A 19,504-nucleotide genomic window follows, 5' to 3' on the forward strand; every position below is an offset into this window, starting at 1 on the left:
GTGCAGATCCGCGCGCGCGCTCGTATCTCTGCGGGTTTTCTTTGCAAATCCCCCGCAGGCAGAGTTTGCTCAACTAGTTGAACTGGCTCTTCTGTCTTGTTTTTTTGGCAAACTAAGAATTTCCTTCCTGATAAAAACGGATGGCGGGCGCCCCGATTGGGCGCTGCGTTGGAGAGGATGTGACATCAGGCACATCTCTCACTTCGCCTGATCGCTGGCTGCCTCCCAGGGCAGCCAGGGAGCTGTTTCATTAATTCCCAACCAAGGTACTCGAGTTTCTGTACAAAGTGCTGCCGGCACCACGTCCCAGTCTGCTGCAAGGTCTGTTCGACTCGTACGCGCAGAGCCTGCTTAACAGATCACTCCCACCGCCGGGGGCTCGCCTGGGACGATGGAATTTGAACTCTCAAGACTGACTGCGAAGTGAAAAAACAGAAATCAGTCAGACGGGGCTGAGATGGATGATGAGGGAACAAATCAAAACGCCAGCAAATTGCAAGGAGCTGGAGGCCAGGCGTCTGCAATGTCTCTATCAAACCCGCTGATGAGGGGTAAGTAACGCTCCTGCCGTGCCGCCAGCCTTCGCCTCTGCCAGCAGCGGTGGAGAAGCAGCGGAGAGGGCAGGGTCAGGCTACGGTGGTGTGCTCCTCCTGATGTCCTGCTTCCAGGGCAGGTCTGCAGCGAGTCCCGCACAACAGCCCCATGCCCTCGCACTTCAGAAGGGATTTTAATAAGCTATTCCTATTTAATACTGAATTTTTCGTCTGATTCTGTACTGCAGTTTGTACAAGTGGAAACAAATGTAGTATTTGAACCACAGCACACTGAAAAAGAAGTTGCAATGTGGCATGTTTGACTTAGATTAGTGCCAGCTGGTAGGTCAGTACCGGCTCAGTTCCTCTTTCTTTTTCCTTTCTTTTCCTTCCCTTCCTCCTTCCTTTCCTCCTTTCCTTTCTCCTGTCTTCTTCTTTTATTTCTTCTTGTTTCCTTTTCCTTTTCCTTTTCCTTTTCCTTTTCCTTTTCCGTTTTCTTTCTCCTTTTTCTTTTTCTTTCTTTCTTTTTCTTTTTCTTTTTCTTTTTCTTTTTCTTTTTCTTTTTCTTTTTCTTTTTCTTTTTCTTTTTCTTTTTCTTTTTCTTTTTCTTTTTCTTTTTCTTTTTCTTTTTCTTCTTTTTCTTCTTTTTCTTCTTTTTCTTTTTCTTTTTTCCTTTTGTTTTTATCCTTTTCCTTTTCCTTTTTCTTTAAGACAAGCAGACCCAAGTGTTGTTGCCCAGGCTAAGCCACCAGCCCTAGCAAGTTCTTCCCCAATGGCCAGGGCATTGTGGTCAGCTGTGACCAATGCTGTTGTGGTCACCAGTGAACAGTTATTCAGACTAATGGCCTTACTCTGATCATTGCTCTGTTGTCTGGCCCAGAGCCATTGAAAATAAGACATGGTGACAAAAGACAAGTAAATTAACCTCACATCACCGTTTAGCTGGACGTGTTCCCTGTAGCTCTGTTTTCTGAGAACCTATTCCTTCAGCTCATGGTGAGTGCAGAGGGAATGATCTAAATTAAGACAATGTGACTTTACACTGTCCTCACTCCTTTCCTGGGCCGTTCAGGATGCTTTCATTCATACCAAATAGAAAATTAAGACCTTAAAAACACAATGCAAAATGATCAGTATATCTGCTGTGTTGTCTGCCTCTCCTCATGAATGTCACGTATGTACATCCTGAGGCTGGGGCAGGAGGGAAGGGATGGCGATATTATTAATGGTATAAATTGAGCCAGGTCCACACTGGAGATGAGCTCCAGCAAAATGGAGGCTGGAAGGAGGGGAGCCCACATGCCACAATGCTGCACACAGATCATTTGGTCCTTTCAAAATCAGAGTTCAGTCCATTCCTCTTGTGTCTGCCTGCTCCTTAGCAGAATCAATAAGCTCTGCTGGTGACTTACAGCAGGAATGTATTTGGCTCAGGCTACATATATCACAAACCTTAGGGGAAAGCTTTAGAATATGAAAAATACCATTTGTAATAGTGTTATATATAATGCCATAGGCATACGTGTATGCAAATATGTATGCAAGAGCATACCTCTGATGAAAAGATTTCAAAGCCCCTTGCAAGCTGCACTGTGCATGACAACCACAGAATAAAACCAGCCTGGGGACAGGCACAGAGTGTGCAACACCCTCCACGTGGTCAGGGGCTGGAAAAAGGTACTTTCAGCCATCACCACAAAAACAACTGCTCTTCTAGAAAGGCACTGTGATACTCTGTGGTCCACAGGAAGCAGGCACGGTTTGCATGTTTGTGTGGTTATTGCTATAAGGCTCCCTCTGTATACACCACACTGCCAGTGTTCATGTGTGCAAGTGATGGCAGTACAATCAAATATGACCAGAAGGTTAAGGTAACCTCTGGGCTGGCTGGGATTTTCAGTGGTGAAAGGGGAGCTAGGTGACCCAATGCCACTGAAAGCCAGTGGGTTTTGGATGTCTAGATGCTGAAGGTCCTGAGGCCTGACTCCATTTGCCTGTGGACTAAGGAGTGGGTAAATTTCAAATTTGGATAAATGGTGTCATTCCTCTTTGAGAGAGCAGTTGTACATATTTTTGGCAATCAGAAATTGCTGTGGTGGTATATGCAGTGAACACAGCTGTGCCACTCACATATGTTGGCCTTGCTCCTTCATGGGAAGCTCTAGTGGCCAAAGTGGTTTGAGGACTTTCACAAAAGTCAGTATTTCAAGATTTTAAACGTCCGTGGCCAGCTAACACTGGCATTTGCTTAGGCTTTAATCAAAAGCCTGTGTACAGTATAAATACTGATCATGTATATTACCGACAGTGTGCCTCCCAGGCTGTGCAGAAGCGGGGAGCGAGACCCCAACATCCACTGCAGCCTCCATCCTCCTCCAGGCGAGAAACACGAGTTCCAGCCTGGAGCAGGCAGAAAACACAAACTTTGTGGTTTGCCGGAGGGTGATGCCCTGGGTGCAGGAACTAGGGAAATTTGCCTTTCCCTGCAGGGAGGCTGCTTACCTGGCATTGCTGGGGCAGGACGGATGGCAGCTTGGAGCCGCGCTCTTCATGGTGGCAGATTTGGAAGTACATCGCGGCAGTTAGTCATCAGACAGGCCTTTAAACCCCTTCTTCCCAATGTATCCAAGGCTAATGTAAAGCTAGCATAGGCCTCCACTTCCATTTAGAAGAAAAGCCTCGGTTCCTCTCAGTACAGAATTCCCAGCTGGATTATGACGTCTTGGCACATACCTCTCTTTATTTTCCACTCACATTTTGACACTTCTTTGGTCAATCTTTTAATTCGTTGTTAGGACGTGGCAAAATTGCAAGCTAATGGCCAGTCCATAGATGACTATGGTCTGGTCTGGCTGTTTTTTAGAGTCTTGATAGAAACCTGCCTTTTCTCAAGCGAGTACTGAATGGATAAATTCTGCACAAGGATGTGATGGTATGACCATGCACCTACTTCTTTGTCACCAGAATGCTGGCACATCAATATAACAACTTGGTAGTTTGCACAACACCCCGCCTGTACTTGTGTGGACAAAAAAAGATCAAGCTGTAGCTCACAAAACTTGTTCCTCAATCTAGATTTTTAGAATTACTATAAACATGCTTCCCTTGCAACTTACACATATTGGGCAATGGCATTGGTTTCTAAATGGGAAAATCAAAAGCTTTTTACAGATCCTGGATATAAAACCAATGGTAACACAGGCAGAATCAGCAAGAACAACAGAATGGTCAGCTAAGCATCATTTGACACACATCACTTTTAAAACAAAGCTATTTTAGTCAATTAATAATACCGTGCTTTAATAATTGTAGCATAGTTTGGCTACCCTTATAAGACCAGAACCACAGATTCTGGAAATGGCTGTCCATTTACTAAAGGCAAAGGATATTTGTGAACTTACTGGAACTACATGTTCGTTGTGGGACATGGCTCATGGAACATAGGAGGAGGCAAGCAGAGCTCAAATGATGCCAATAACAAAGAATACGATTTTCTTTAAAACCTGATTGACTTACATTTACCCAGATTTCCCAAGTTCATTCCTCTGTTCATTTCATGCACTCAGTACTGCACATAAAGCTGTATTGGGGTTACATCTCTTTCATACTTTGGCCTTCTAATTTTGAGGCTTCTTTCAAATATGAAACACGTCTGAGTTGATGAATCTTTCTGTGCTTGTGAAGTTTGACTTGCTTCTCAGTTTCTCATTTTTTCCCCTTTGACTTTCATAGTGAAAGTAATACAAAACTGGAAAAGATCCCCTGACCCATGGAGCTCATCTTTTGAGCTATTTCTATACTGCTAAATAAAAGAGATTGGGACCATTTCTGTCCTTGAGACTGAATGGTGCAGCCTGACTTGCCTTTGCATCTTTACTTACTTAAAGCTCAGTGCTGAACTACCCTCCTGGCTTTCTTTACTTGGCAGTGCAGATTTACCTACCAAGTCTGCATAGTCTCTGACAGCGTCTCATAGTCACAGGCAGCAGTGGAATAGATGGTAAGTTTCAAAGTGTCCACCAAACACCTAGTCTGTAGGCCATGGTCAATATATCACCAAACACCTTCCCAGTTCCCTGGCAACAAACTCGTGATCTGAAGGAAAAGACCCAAACCTACAGCTATAACAAGTATGTGCCAAGAGCAGGAGAAGGTGCCAAGCTTTCTCCCCGGGGAGAGTGCAGGAAAAAGACTGTGCCCCATGCTCAGAGCAGGCTGATGGTCCCTCCCAGCCTGCTCTCCAAGGCATCTCTCCTTCAGAATTCAAAGCTGATGATAGTCATTTTAACTGCACCCATGAGCAGGATATACTGACCAGGTAACAGAAGCCCCAGCCACCAGATTTGTGTCCTGTCTCAAGCAGAGTCAGTCTCCGGTGGACACAAAATAAACCTCCTTTCGAGTCCCAAGTGTTGCCCAGTGATAGCTCAGATCAAGTAAAGACAAACCTAGCATAAACCAATGAATGATCTAGTATTTTATACAAGCCCTCCTCCTTTCCCTTCCCCTAACTCGTTAGCAGTCATAACCAGAGACAGGGAAATGAGGAGAAATGGTGAAAAACATGAATCAGCTGCTTGTCCAGTCATCCCTGATGAGACCCCTGTTCCTAAGGGCCTTGTACTGCCCACAGCTCCCCCCCTTCAGGCTTCAAACCCACCTCGAGGTTATTTCCAGGGTGTCACTGGGATTGTCCTGTGAGCCAGGAGCATGCCGGAGCACTGTTGTAAGTCTCGCTACACTAGATTTTATCTTGTTTAAATTTGATGTCCTTTACTGAGCACACTTGAAGGTGAGAGAGCTGAGTGATGGCTGAGAGCATCGGTTATCAGCCTGTCCCAGCACATCGTGGCATAGCCAGAAGTGGCAGGACATCAGCCATGAGGGGTTATGCATGTTCATATCTGAGACAAGGCAGGATCTGCGCATCTCGCATAAGCACTGACATCATCAGCTAATCTGCAAAAGTTATTTTAAAGACTTACGATGGCTTATTAGGTTTTGTTGCTGAAGGCAGACTTCTTGTTGTTAAGCATCCTATTCTATGCATATGATCTAGTCTAGTCCCTGAAAACCTCAGCAACTCATGCAAGTTGGTCAGTGGGGTTTTCTCTGCAGTTAGTGGAAGGAAAGTGGGACATCTCCAGAGAGCAGAAAAATGTGTTTCCAAAAGAAGCTGGGTGAAATGACCTCTGGAAATGTTTCTCTTCCTTCCCAGGGGAAACCTGGGCCATTAACATAGACCAGACACCGAGTTTTGAGGCAATGAATACTGAAGGAGGTAAATGTCTCCCAGAGGGATTATTGCTGTCAGCTGGGCCTGAGGCATAAAATCTGTAATACTGAAGATCCCCTTCTATTAATATTTGTATGGTCCTCAGCACTAAGCTAGTTTGTTTCACTATATTAAAATAAAGAACAAATGCAGCAACTGGAGAAGTGAAACATAGCAGTCATTAGCAGTAACTATTTCCTCAGACCTTTATGTTACTCAGCGTAATTGAGGAAAGATAAGCATATCTTGTAAAATGCATTAAATAATGCTCGTGTCTGGCAGAAAGATCCTTCAGAAAAGCACTCTACATGACTTGACAAGTTTGGTACCAAATTTAACCCTAAGGATTCCCTCCCATACCTCCTTGATCCAGCCAGAGCTATGCCAACTCATTTCTAGTAATTATATTTTGACGTGGTATTTTTCTGAACATCAAGCTTTATATACCAAGATTACCTGGGAACACTACTTAAGGTTCAGTTTCTGACACGGACCTTTCGTGCCTCCTCAGCTGTCTGGCAAAGTGACCTGAAGTCAATCTTTCACATAAGACCTTATAAGAGCAAATATGAATCTGTTTGCTTTATACAGGCACTTAAACTATTAGTGTATTTATCACGGTAGTAGGAACACTTTCTTTATGACCTACTTCACCCCTCACAGGCTGGGCCTGTGCCCTCACTGCCATGCAGCTTGTGTACTATCCTGTCCCCTCGGCTGTCCCTGCAAGCTGAGGCAGAGCCTTCCTTTGAGCTTCCCTCCATACATGGTGTATCTCGCTTTGTGGTGTCTACAATGCAGAAATTAGTAATATTAGTAATAGCAATACAGCTATTACTTAAAATAAACCACTGCACAGGCTAACACCAAAAATGAGGAGCAAAATCAATAGGTAACACAATTTATCTCCTTGTACTTTGGTACCTTCTCTTGTTAGGTATCGTTGACTCTAGCCCAGCTCTGAGCAGGGGTAAATGACTGAGCAGCCATGCCCTCTTCAAAATGTAGTCCTTCTGACCTAACTGGTAAAGTGTAATGAGTTTGTGAAAACAAAGGCACTGGAAATAATTCAAAGTGACAAGCTCAGTCAGAGCAAGGTAATGTTCTGCAAATCCCTCTCTTGTCTGCTGAAGGGGAGTGCAGCCAGTACCAACACGGGATGAGTTAAAAACACGTCCAGATTGAAGCCATCCTCTTGTCTCACTCCCCCCCGGCAGCTGCTCCAAGGAAAGCTTGGCAGCTCAAGTAATAAATCAGAAGAAGAAAAGTTTGCTGGAGTCACGCAGTTGAAGTAAACTACACTGATGAAACAGTCCATGGAGTTGTTAGCCTTTTTCCTGTCTTTCTTTATACAGACTTTGTTTCAGACTGGTCTCCTTTACACGATGCCTCTATCCATGGGCGTCTGCTTACTCTGAAGAAACTCATCAAACAGGTACCCCTCTGCTGGGTTGATACGATCTCTGCTGGGTTTGCTCAGTTGTTGAATGCAGTCTGTCCTTTACTGTGAAACCTCCAGGGTGAGAAAATCATGTTGACTAGAATGCAGTGAAATCTGCTCATAACAGATATTTTTTTTTTTTCTACAAGCAGTTCCTTGCCCAACACAAGGTCTGTGCATTAAGCTGATGACGTATCAAAATATCTTGGGTCATAGTTTAATTCTGGTGCAGGTAATGGGATCCCAATTACAGGGATCTCCAGGTGGCTGGGGGATTCCTTCTGCAGCTCCTGTGCCTGCAAGCAGCTTTTGGTGCCCCAGATGGGGGGCAGCTCTGGACCCAGGCAAGGCTCCAGCTGAGGCTTCAATTCAGCCACCCACATGTCTGTTTCTGAAGTGCCTGAGGGTGCCCAGGGCCCATGCTCCCACTGCAGAAAGGCACAGCTAGGGAGAAGCGAGTTCTGAATCTCACTGCTTCGTTCCCTCAAAATTCTTGGATTTAGCCCATGGAGGAGCTGACGGAAAGGGAAGGGTTATTGGAAAGTTAGAGACTCTTGCAGCTTAACCTTCTGGAGCACCAAGATTGCTAGAAACAAAAGATCCTGCAGAACCAAACCAATGGTTTCTAATGCAGGGGCTTTCTCTCCTTCAGAGCATGTCACGCTCTGACCAAAGACCAGAAAAGACCTCAAAAACATTTCAGGATTTGACCCAGTCAAACAACTGCACACTGAGCAGGCAGGAGGTCAGAATGCTTGAGCACTGATGTAAAAAGGTGGCAGTCACAGGCCTGCCAAGAACTCTAGCAGCAATTTTTAATATTTTTTTCTTATTTCAGAGTTTACTATTCATGGTGCAATAGAAATAAAATTATGCAGAATTCCTAAAAGGATGTCTGTATTGACCCATCTGACAGTCCGCTGCCTACAGCTTTCTGCACCAATTAGCAGTGTGCAGAAGGCATGACCTCTGGTACGCTGTGCCAGTATCCACTCCAGTCAAAGCATCACAGCTTCCTTCTCTGCTTAACTATTGAGATGAGCATCTCCAGGCAGTTGAGAAAGGTGTAATTATATAGAGCTTTAAAGGTCATTACAGAAAGGGTTGGGGCTTTTTTTGTTTGTATGGGGGTTTTGGTAGTTGGTTGTAATGATATTGTCTATTAATTCATCAGGGGAGTGATGTGAATCTTGTTACAGCAGACCAGGTGTCTCCTCTCCATGAAGCATGCCTAGGGGGTCATGCTGCTTGTGCCAGTCTCCTATTAAAACATGGTGCTCAGGTGAGTGCATGATGGACAGACCACAGTCTCCAGTGTTAGTATCTTGCATTATCACTTTTTAATGCTAGGTGATATACTATTTCATGACAGTGTATCACTGTGATTTACACTCTGTACTTAGCTCAGCTTAAAGTTCATATGTTATAAAATGCACTTCTTGATAAAGCAATCCAAAAAGCACAGATAAAAACAACAGTTACTAATGTTCTTTAGATGAAGGGGCAAAGTTCTCATTATTTACTGAAAGAATAAGGGGAAGTTCCTCTTACAAAGGTTTATAATCCTGCAACAATTAAGGGTGCATTTTATTTTCTGCACATGCTAATCCCATTGGTGTCAATATGCAGAGTCTTAAGTAGAGATGTAGGACTGTTAGGAGCAACTGACGATAAAATGGGAAGGAAATGGAAACAGCATGCAAGTACGATGGTGAAATGGGCGTGTCTCTTGGCCTCTACTTTTCAAGCTAATGTTGAAATTATAGTGAATAAGGAAATTAACTCATTATACTCATATATTACCTTTCAGTTTATTTTTTTTTTTTTAAAGGGGGCTGCACACTTTCAGCTAAAAATGGACCATTTCAGGACAGGGAAATGGGCAGGTGTGTTTCAGCTGAGATAACTGAGAAATGGGCATACGTTTCATTCGGTAATTTAGTAATTCCTGGAAGACCCTGGAGAGGCACTGATTAGACATTCATTTGCAGGAGGAGAGACTTGGGGACAACGTTTAAAAAGATTTTTTTAATGATCTTTTTAATAAAAACTTGTAATCCTCAGAAGCAGTAGGCAGTTTCTGTAAGGACTTAAATAAAAAAGTACTGAGAACCTTATTTTCTGTTGAGAAACTGGATAACTTTAATCTATTTTGAAATAGTGAGAAGATGAAGAAAAAGCCTGATTGTATTTCCCCCCCCCCCCCCAGGTAAATGGAGTTACTGTCGACTGGCACACTCCGTTGTTCAGTGCTTGTGTCAGCGGCAGTGTGCCTTGCTTGACTTTATTGCTGCAGCACGGAGCCAGCCTGCACCCACCCTGTGACTTGGCATCCCCCATCCATGAAGCTGCTAAGAGAGGTAACCCCATTGCCGTCAGCACTCCTTTCCATGTTACTAGCAATGTGTTGAGGTGGAAAAGAGAGATAAAGAATCATAGAATCATTAAGGTTGGAAAAGACTTCTAAGATCAAGTCAAACTGTCAACCCAACACCACCATGCCTACTAAACTATGTCCCCAAGTGCCATGTCTACACTTTTTTTGAACACCTCCAGGGATGTGACTCCACCACCTTTCTGGGCAGCCTGTTCCAATGCCTGATCACTCTTTCGGTGAAGAAATTTTTCCTAATTTCCAACCTAACCCTCCCCTGACGCAACTTGAGGCTGTTTCCCCTTGTCCTATCGATTGTTACTTGGGAGAAGAGACCAACACCCACCTGGCTACAACCTCCTTTCAGGTAGCTGTAGAGAGCAATAAGGTCTCCCCTCAGCCTCCTTCTCTCCAGGCTAAACAACCCCAGTTCCCTCAGCTGCTCCTCATCAGACTCGAGCTCCAGACCCTTCACCAGCTTCGTTGCCCTTCTCTGGACACGCTCCAGCAGCTCAAAGATAAGATAATTTTCTTGATTTGAAATACCTTCCTAGTTGGCCTCATCATGAGTGGTGCAGTTCCTCCCACCCCTAGTGCTCACCAAGGGCAGCTCAGCTGGGCTCTCGGGGCCTCTGAGTTCATGTGGTGACACCTGGAAGGGGTTGCATCATTCAAGTCAGTTGCCTACAATGTGGACATCTGAGGGAGTCGTCTGGCTATCTTCAAAAGCGGTGGAGAGAAATACAGCCTGATTCATCTCATTTTTGATAGACATCTGAAATGAGTCAGATAAAATGCGAGGGCTTTAGCCTGTTTTGCTAACAATGGGTTTGCAGCTCCTGTTTTCCAGGTTGGAAACACTGGAGTGGACAAAAGTATTACACTACCATCTCTTGACAAAACATTGAATCTTTGCCAAATTACACTGCTGCAACAGAGAATTTGCTGGGGGAAAAAAAAAAAAAAGCCTGATTTCTGTGAGTTCACTCTTCCTTTATTCCTTTTAAGGTCATGTGCAATGTGTCGAATTCCTTGCGTCCCGTGGGGTAAATATAGATCACAACATTGAGCATCTGGGTACTCCGCTTTATGTAGCTTGTGAGAACCAGCAAGTGAACTGTGCCAAGAAGCTGCTTGAGTCAGGTAAAAAACAAAATAAAGGATGATGTACTTTCATTTCCCACAACATCTACCTTTGGATTCTCTTTGCATGAAAGATTTAGAGGTGCTCCTGCTCTGGGACGTGGAGATGTTTTGCTCCTAATGGCAGCCCTGGGTTAAATGGAGTAGCAGGGAAACCAGGGTCTTCCTCACCCAGGAACTCAGCTTTACAGCTCCCAAAAAAATGATGGGCGATCCTGGATTTCACATGGCCAGTGATGCCTAGAACAAACACTATCTTTTCCAGTGCCTGTGTGTGTGATGCTGCACTTATTTGAAGTGGGCAGGAAGAAATTTCTTTTTTTTTCCTTTTCCTCCCTCTTTACTCAAAACAACTGACTCAATCATTTTTACATAGTATTTCTGCAAACATGTTTTAATTCCCACTGAGTTCATAAAAAAGTTTGAAACGTTTCCAACACAGAAAAACATTCAGCACTATATACTTTGCATGAAACAAACGTAGCTATAAGTCTAAGCAGATGGATAATTATACAAAATGATTTATTGTTATCTACAGTAGCGCATCTCTTCTAACCAAAGGGGCCATATAACCAAAAGTAGCCACATAGCTAGTACAAAAACAATAGACCAACAAAGCTGCTTTGGAAAAAACAAGCAAACATCATGTAGATCAACTTACGCACTATTTAGCACAGTGATCTTTCTTTGGAAGAAGTCAATTATAAATCAATCTCAATATTAAATGCTTGGCTATTATTTTCTGCTTTCTGCCGTTTTTGGGGTTTGTGCTGCCTTCTGTATATGAGGATGTGTACTATAAAAACATTATAAATAATTTTGAATTAGTTCTGCAGCTCACCCTTCTTAGGGTGTTTTAGGAGCCATTAGCCCAGGCTAACGGATGAGGAACACTCATCAGGGGTGCTTGCTTATACCCTCCTCTACCAAGGGCCTCTAGAACTTTTCCATCCTCACATTTTTTTCCCAACAGATGCTTCAGCATTTGGAAATCTCACTGACTTAAGCTTCTGGTACAGAGCAGGTTGAAACCCTGCATGCATTTTAAGGGAATGGGGCACTGGGACGAGGAGCAAAGGCGGACCACAGGTGGAACTACATCTTTGTCCTGCTTCCAGATATCCCTGGGCTGGACTGTGGATGAAGGACTTCCTCATGAATTGTTCCTCTGGGATCATTTCTTTAGCCGCAACCCCACTCCTCCTCAACCAGTGCGAGTTGTGCATATGAAAATTGTAGTACTGAGCCCCAGCATAAGGAACCCCACCTCTGGGTAGATGCTACAGGATTTACAGATTATTCAGAGAAGATAGCGTAGAAAATGGAAATAGGCTACTGTATAGTCATTATTCTTTGTCATTGTTCTTTGTCATCTGTTGGTGTTCAGGAGCAAATGTGAACAGTGGCAAGGGCCTGGACTCCCCTCTGCACGCAGCTGCCAGGAATTGCAGCGCGGAGCTGGTGACACTGCTGATTGACTTCGGAGCGGACATTTGGGTGAAGAATGCTGAAAGCAAGAGGCCGATGGAGCTGGTTCCACCCGGCAGCCCCGTGGGCCGACTCTTCCTGCAGAAAGAAGGTGCCCTTTAGCGTTTGTTTCATTTGTTCACTCAGGATTCGTTAGGGAAAAACTACACAAACTGCTGCAAAAGAGTATGCTATTCCATGCTACAAGCACTACAAAACTGAGGAAAACTAAGCTTACCTCCATTCGCTGACATATGGGCACTATGTTTTCTAGTGTCAGAATATAGTGGTGCACTAATAGGAAGAACGGTAACAACAATAATCCATCTTTCAGCCTCCAGGTTGTGAATCTACTGCATTGGGGAGCATTCGTATGGAGCTTGCAATAGAATGCAAAATAGAGTTTAGGGTGAAAAAACAGGCAAAACTCTCCTTAGAAATTAGTGGTGGCTTTTTCAGATTACCTAAAGCACTGAAGTCAGCGGGAGTCTCTCAGTTCCCTTGTTTCTGAGATGTGAGTAGACCCAGGAGTGTTATCTGGAGCGTGCCAATAAACACAGGCAGAAAATCACCTCTCATGGGAGTTGAAGCTAGCTGGTCAATGCTAGGACAGGGATCTTTGGTTATACAGTATGCTGACGGTCAGGTACATGCCAAATACTGGTCTCAGCATAAATGCAAAATTGTGACCAGAAGATTTTTAATGTACGTGATACTGAAAAAAAAAAAAGAAAAAGTTCTTTGCCCTTTGCTTTTATTGTTTGGCCAAGATTTTATGTAGGTGCAAAAGTATCTTTAAAATGAAAGACTCTATATTAGGCTTTTTGTGGGGATTAAGGAAAATTGCACAAGAATGATAATGAATATATATATACACACACATGTTTAGAAACTAGGTTTTTTTTTTAAAGGCCAACATTTTGTGCTGCATAATCCAGCAGTATCAAACTGTAGGCTTAACCCTTAGGAAGTGCTTATTTTGTACCTGTAAATGAAATATTTCCAGATCCATTTTGTTTTATTGGTTATGAATACTTTTATGAATTATGGAGAGAAAACATACTTACCAACCTTCAGGAAAATTAGAATAAGGTTTCTCGTGACTAATCGTTGGTGTACTTCTGTTCTCTACATGTTCTCATTCAGTTAGAAAACTATGCACATTACTAAACAATTTTCATTATTTTAAACAAGTTGCTGATGGTGCGGTCCATGACATTATTATTCCAGTTACATGTCAATGTGATTGTTGTCATGAACAGATTTACACCAAGGTAAAACTGGAATAATAAAGTGACGAATCAAGCCCTACTTGAAATAGTAACATGAAAATAATAGCGTGAAAACAACTGTGCTGTGCATGCTATGTATAAGCAATGGATATTTGGTTTCCCAGCCTAATCTATGGTGCACAGAGCAGTGATCTTTTCGAGCTCCAATCCCTGTTGCCTTAGACTCCTGACTCCTGCGGCACCGCGTGTGTCCTGTTTATTTGAGATAGAAAACCATTTCAGGCACACCCTGTGGAGCCAGCCCAAGAAGCGCTGCTCGGGCTGAGCTGATAGCTTGGGCAGTAAGGAACCTTTCTAAGAAAAACTTCAGCAATCGAAATCAGAAATAATAAAAGCCTGAAGGGCATTTTACTTCTGAATTATTTTTTGTTCTGATGCTTTCCAGCATGCACTTCTCTGAGTAGGGGCATGCCTCATGGGCAGCTCATGTTGAACTTCTTTGGCCGGCTGAACAGTTGCGCACTGGGGGAGCGGTGCAAACGTTACCCCTCTGGTTTCATGGGGAGGTCTGGCAACGTGCTGTGGGGATCAGAGTCACCCCACTGCCCCACGGCCCCTCGGCACCGGCACGGCTGAGCTGCTGCTCTCCTGCCCCGCTCCCGCACGCGGCTCCTCTCCCCGCACGCTGCAGATGCTGGGGGGCAGCAGCCCCGCACCCATGTCCGGGGCAGGCTGAGGGAGCGTGTTTTTCCACCAGAGATGAGTCGGTGAGTGTGCCGACCCAGAGTTGCCCTAGGACTAACCCAGAGCAGGTGTAGTACATGTGGTGGTCTCCCTTCCCAGGACCTCACCATGCTGCCAGACCACTGCCTACCCTGCTCGTGTTGCAGGGAGAGTCCTGCGCGTGGGTGGGAGAATTAGCTGATGATCCAAAAATGCAATTTTTTTTTTAAGAGTATGCTTGCAATTGCTGAATATTTTTCAATGTAGTCACACTGCTTGTGCTTTGATAAGTTTTTAGTTTTTGAGGTGGTTTTTCTTTTGATGGAAGCTTTTTTCAATGAGATGTTTACAGGCAGGGCATTTACCTGTGGGATCAGAGTGGACAAACACACATGCAGTGTGAAACTGCAATAGCTGGCCTTGCTTGCGCTGTATCAGCTTGCCTTGTTGTCTCATACCCAAGCATAGGGTAAATCATCCGCTGACGCCTAGCAGGAGGCTGCAGCCCTTTGCACAGCCCTTCAAATAGTGCAGCAGTTTTCAGCCTTGCAGAGCTGTTGGAAACATGGTGGCCTGCGTGAGGGAAGATTCAAAAGCTGATTAAAGCTGTCACCTCACCGCATTTTTGCTGCAGCCCCCGTTTCCTTCCCGCTGCACTTCACTCCTCCACCAGCACTAACATTTCGGCTCTCTGGTGACTGCTACCTTACCCGCCCAGCAGGCAGGCACGGCGGTGGCACCTAACCTGTCCCCTCCCGGTGAACTTACCTCCCTCTTGCTTTCTACAGTGTCTCTTCTTATCTCCTCCCCACTCCCAGCACCCAACCCCACATCCACACTCGCTGCTTGCCCTGCTTTGCCTTTCTTATCTGCCCTCCCACAGCCCCCGCCCCGGACCCACCGTGCTTATCATCCCTGCCTGCAAATGACATTTTGGGGGGCTGAACGTTGAAAGCTGCCGCATTTAAAAGCATCACGCAGGATCCAGCTCTTTGTGAAAAGGATAAGCCCCCCAAGTAAGTGTGTAATGCCATTATACTTAAATAAAAAAGAAAAAAAAAGAAGCACCACAGATTCTTCAGCAGGGCTTGTATTTATCAGCATGGGACCGGTTAATCTGGAAGGTTTAAATAAAGGATTATATAGTTTTTCTTTTGCTATGTGTTTGTTACTATTATGAAATATGTCTCAAGAAAGCGGTAGGCTGCAAACTTGGATCTCACTCCGGGGGAGTCAGGGGGGAAAAGGCTTTGAAGGAGCCATCTGTCATCTCTTCTTCTCAGGCAACACAAAACACTTCACACTCGTGCAGCTTAAAAGGGAAAGACTGACGCTGCTAATGCTAACCATGGCTGTGTAATGACAGAGGGTGACTAGGCTGGAACTGAATCGCAGGCAGGCTGATGTCTTTTGCTGGGTACGGGTCTGGCTTTTCACTGCTCAGCATCCTGGGGTGGCTGCACACCCCCTGCGCAAAGTGGGTTGCAGGAGCTGAGGGGGAGTAGTAATGCACAGCTGCCATTTCGCCTTCACAATTTTTGGGCAATAAAGCCACATGTGTAACCTCTTCCCCGGCTCTTTCTCCAGGGCCGCTGTCCTTGATGCAGTTGTGCCGCCTGTGCATCAGGAGGTGCTTTGGACACAAGCAGCATCAAAATATAACTGGACTTCTCCTCCCGGACGAGCTGAAACGTTTCCTTCTCCACGTTTAAGCCTTTCATCTTCAAAATGGTGCCTTTAATAACACAGCAAGGTTCGTTGAGGAAAGACTCTTCTCATCAGTAGTGTTTCCAATGCCTGCAATGTTAATTTATGGAAGTTGCTGGTCCCTAGTAAAGCCCTGGGTCCAAGAAGCACAGGACTGACCAGCTCAGTCCTCACTGCCACCAGCCCTGGCAAATCCATCATTTGGAAAGGAACAATTCTGCATGGTTGCATGGTGAAGCTTGAAGATGTGACTACAAAGTGTAGAAAATGAGCACAGCATTTTAAAATAGAGCTCTTGATTCTCTGCACCCTGGCACAGTTTCAGAGGGTTCATGGTTGACAACCCCTTACAAAGAAAACACATGTCCCAGCCCAGCACTAACAGCACTTCACATATATTAAGGATACGAGGGCTGTACCCACACCACTGTACAGATAAGGAAAGGGAACCCAACTGAACCTACTTGCAAAGCAAGCGAGGCCCTCTGGCAGATGTTATTTATTTTCTAAGTACATCACGCTGCGGATAGATGAGTACCAACCAACAATCATCTGCATTTAGGCCAGCATCTGAAACACGCATTTCTGCCGTGACAGCAAGTAGGTCACTGCTGATGGCAGCTCCCTACAGTGCAATAATAGTGGGGGGAAAGTTCTTAATCATCCATTAAAGTCACTTATTCCTGACGCTTTGAGACATAAGGGAGCCACACTTCAGTACTCCACATTTTCTCCTTGTAGCGTACTATTTTTCAAGGACATAGGCTAACAGGCTATCAGTGGCAGGCATTGAGTGCTCCCCCTTTCTGCCCTGAAAATTAGGCGATAGTTCCTAAGCATTTCTCAGCATGCATCAGAAAAACAACAGCTTCTATCCCCTTTCCCCACCCAAGAAAAGAGATCATCTTAAGACTGAGATTTTTTTTTCCCTTGGAGAGGTGCTACCTCATTCATAGCATTTTCCATGGGAGTGGTAATAATAACAGCTCTAATGCAGGGCCATAAAACAAACAATGAAAATACTGAAATTAAAGTCCATTCCAAATTAGAAGGATAATGGGTAATTTCTGCCCCCTGCTTGGCTGATGAGCTGCTGGCTTAGTGTGGTGACTCTGAAACAAACATGACATGTGGTTCTTATTCCATTGAGGTCATAAGACCAAATATTTCCTCCAGCTAAACTTCGACACTGGATATTTTTCTTTCCTCCCCCCAGAAACACATCCTGCTGCCACAAACCAAAGCACGGTTACGACTGCTCTGTGCTCTCCCGGGTGCTCCCCTGGGAATATTGACTGCCCGATACATGCAGCAGCGAAGATGCTCAAGTTCTGCCTCCTCTGCCTGCCGCCCTGCCCCCTCCCCAGCTCTGAACCACGGTGCATCTGCATCACCTGGGAGCAGCAGCTCACCCACCCCCTCCCCTGCGGGGCTACTGCCACGTCGCCCCTGCGGCGGAGGGGCAGATCAAGCACTTCAGTGATTTTGGAGATCCTTTTCTTCTTGACTTTGCTGTGAAGAGTGGGCCTGGTGTGTGAAAACTATGACGACACTGTTAATGCCAGCAATGACATATATGAGTCCTCATCTCGTAAGTGGAGACACCAGCAGCCTTCAAATACACAAAATTATTTTGATCTTTACTAGTGTGCCAGTGTGTGCAGTGCAAGCCCTCCTTTTGCTTGGATCAAATGCGACCTGGATGCTCATATTTGATGTAAATTACAATTCAGATCTGAGCTGCACAACATCACTGCTGGCTATAGGTATCCAGTATGATAGTTTGATTATTTTTGTGCTGACCAAACACAGCAAGAGCAATTCTGATGGTTTTGTGGGATATTAATTGTACCTTAACGGTACAAAATGACTAACACAGCGATGTAACTCCTCTTGTGATAGAGACACCTAGAAATCTTTGCTGATCCTACCCAATACATCACACATAATTTGAGCCACGTAAAAATTCACTGGCTGGTTTTAGATGGCCTTCTATATTCTTTCCCTCCTGTTGGGAAAGAAAAATAGACAACTGTCTTTACACATGGAATAGAAACAGGTGTCTTGGATAAGTGGATCCTTCTAAAATCAGTACCTTGGTTAAGCTGAATCTGCATCGAACAGGCAGGGAACAGACAACTAAAACAGTGCTTAACTTTTGAAGATTAGAGTATGAAGAATCCCAGCTTTGGTTAAACATCTGAAAACTGAAGATTCATCATTTTAGATGACGAAGAACGATTTTTTAACCTACTAGTTTTATTATTTACCTTTAAGCATCTTCTTTTGTAACTTCAGCCAATGGGTTTATAGGAGTAATGCTAATACCAGGAGAAAATTGCTCAGAGAAGGCGGTGAGAGTGTTGCTTCTAGATTGCTTTTCTTCCAGAAATCTCATAGTGTGACTCTGTTTACTTGAATCCCTCCGATCAAGTGTAATTAGGATGAATTCTGTATACTCAGCTTGTATCATCTCAGTATACTTGCTTATTTATTTTAATATAAATTGTGATCAACACTGGTGAATTACAGTTTTATGCATCAACACTTATCCAGTTATAAACTGTAAAAGTTGTACAAGATGCAAACTGAATAAGCTCATTATAGGTGAGGTTTGGACCTTTTCCTACATTTGAAAGCATTCCAAATGTAATGCAGGACTTGAAAGACTGTAAGGAATATATTTTATCAAATTCTTTGCTATTATTTTGTTAGCAGTTTAATGATAGTCAAGCCACAATTGTATAGGATAATTGCTCAAAAATAAATGGTTTATACTCTTTTTTTTGATTTTCATTCATTTTTTTAAATGATAGCACTAATTTTGTGGATCGTCTGATACTATGGAATTTTGAACTGAACTCTAATTGTTTGCAATGCTGCCTACAGGTAAGTAGTGTACAGGATAATGCTTTAAAATAAACCTATAGTAAAGCTCATAGAATCATAGAATGGTTTGTGTGGGAAGGGACCTTAAAGACCATCTGGTTCCAACCCCCCTGCCATGGGCAGGGACACCCTCCACTAGACCACGTTGCCCAAAGCCCCATCCAACCTGGCCTTGAACACTTCCAGGGAGGGGGCACCCACAGCCTCTCTGGGCAACCTGTTCCAGGGCCTCACCACTCCAACAGTAAAGAATCTCTTTCTAACATCTAATCTAAATCGACCCTCCTTCAGCTTAAACCCATTACCCCTTGTCCTGTCACTACACTCCCTGATAAACAGTCCCTCCCCAGCTTTCCTGTAGGCCCCTTCAGGTACTGGCAGGCCGCAATTAGATCTCCCCGGAGCCTTCTCTTCTCCAGGCTGAACAACCCCAACTCTCTCAGCCTGTCCTCACAGGAGAGGTGCTCCAGCCCTCTGATCAGCTTCATGGCCCTCCTCTGGATTTGCTCCAACAGCTCCATGTCCGTCTTCTAAAGATAAGACTAAGATGCAAATACTGTGCAAATCTTGCCTTTTGCTCATGTTTTAAGGTAGAGTTGGACTCCTGTAATTATTTTTCTACTCACTTGAGGGTTAGTGAAAACGAGACGGAGACTTCACAGAGTAGAAAATTATATAAATTAAATGGTCGTCGTCTTTAGTTTAGCGGATTTTTACTGA

The 19,504-nt window shown here is 44.3% G+C and overlaps 1 protein-coding gene across 1 annotated transcript; it reads left to right on the forward strand.

The window, feature by feature from the left end:
- The first annotated feature begins 201 nt into the window (after positions 1–201).
- On the forward strand, positions 202–18,658 carry ASB9 (ankyrin repeat and SOCS box containing 9). Its single transcript, XM_054812503.1, has 7 exons — positions 202–551; positions 7,164–7,243; positions 8,424–8,531; positions 9,459–9,609; positions 10,632–10,766; positions 12,154–12,345; positions 15,776–18,658. The coding sequence occupies exons 1-7, from the start codon at positions 458–460 to the stop codon at positions 15,898–15,900; spliced, it is 885 nt and encodes a 294-aa protein (XP_054668478.1). The 5' UTR covers positions 202–457; the 3' UTR covers positions 15,901–18,658.
- Positions 18,659–19,504: the final 846 nt, after the last annotated feature.

Source organism: Grus americana, chromosome 1 (assembly GCF_028858705.1).
Source record: "Grus americana isolate bGruAme1 chromosome 1, bGruAme1.mat, whole genome shotgun sequence".
Lineage (NCBI taxonomy): Eukaryota > Metazoa > Chordata > Aves > Gruiformes > Gruidae > Grus > Grus americana.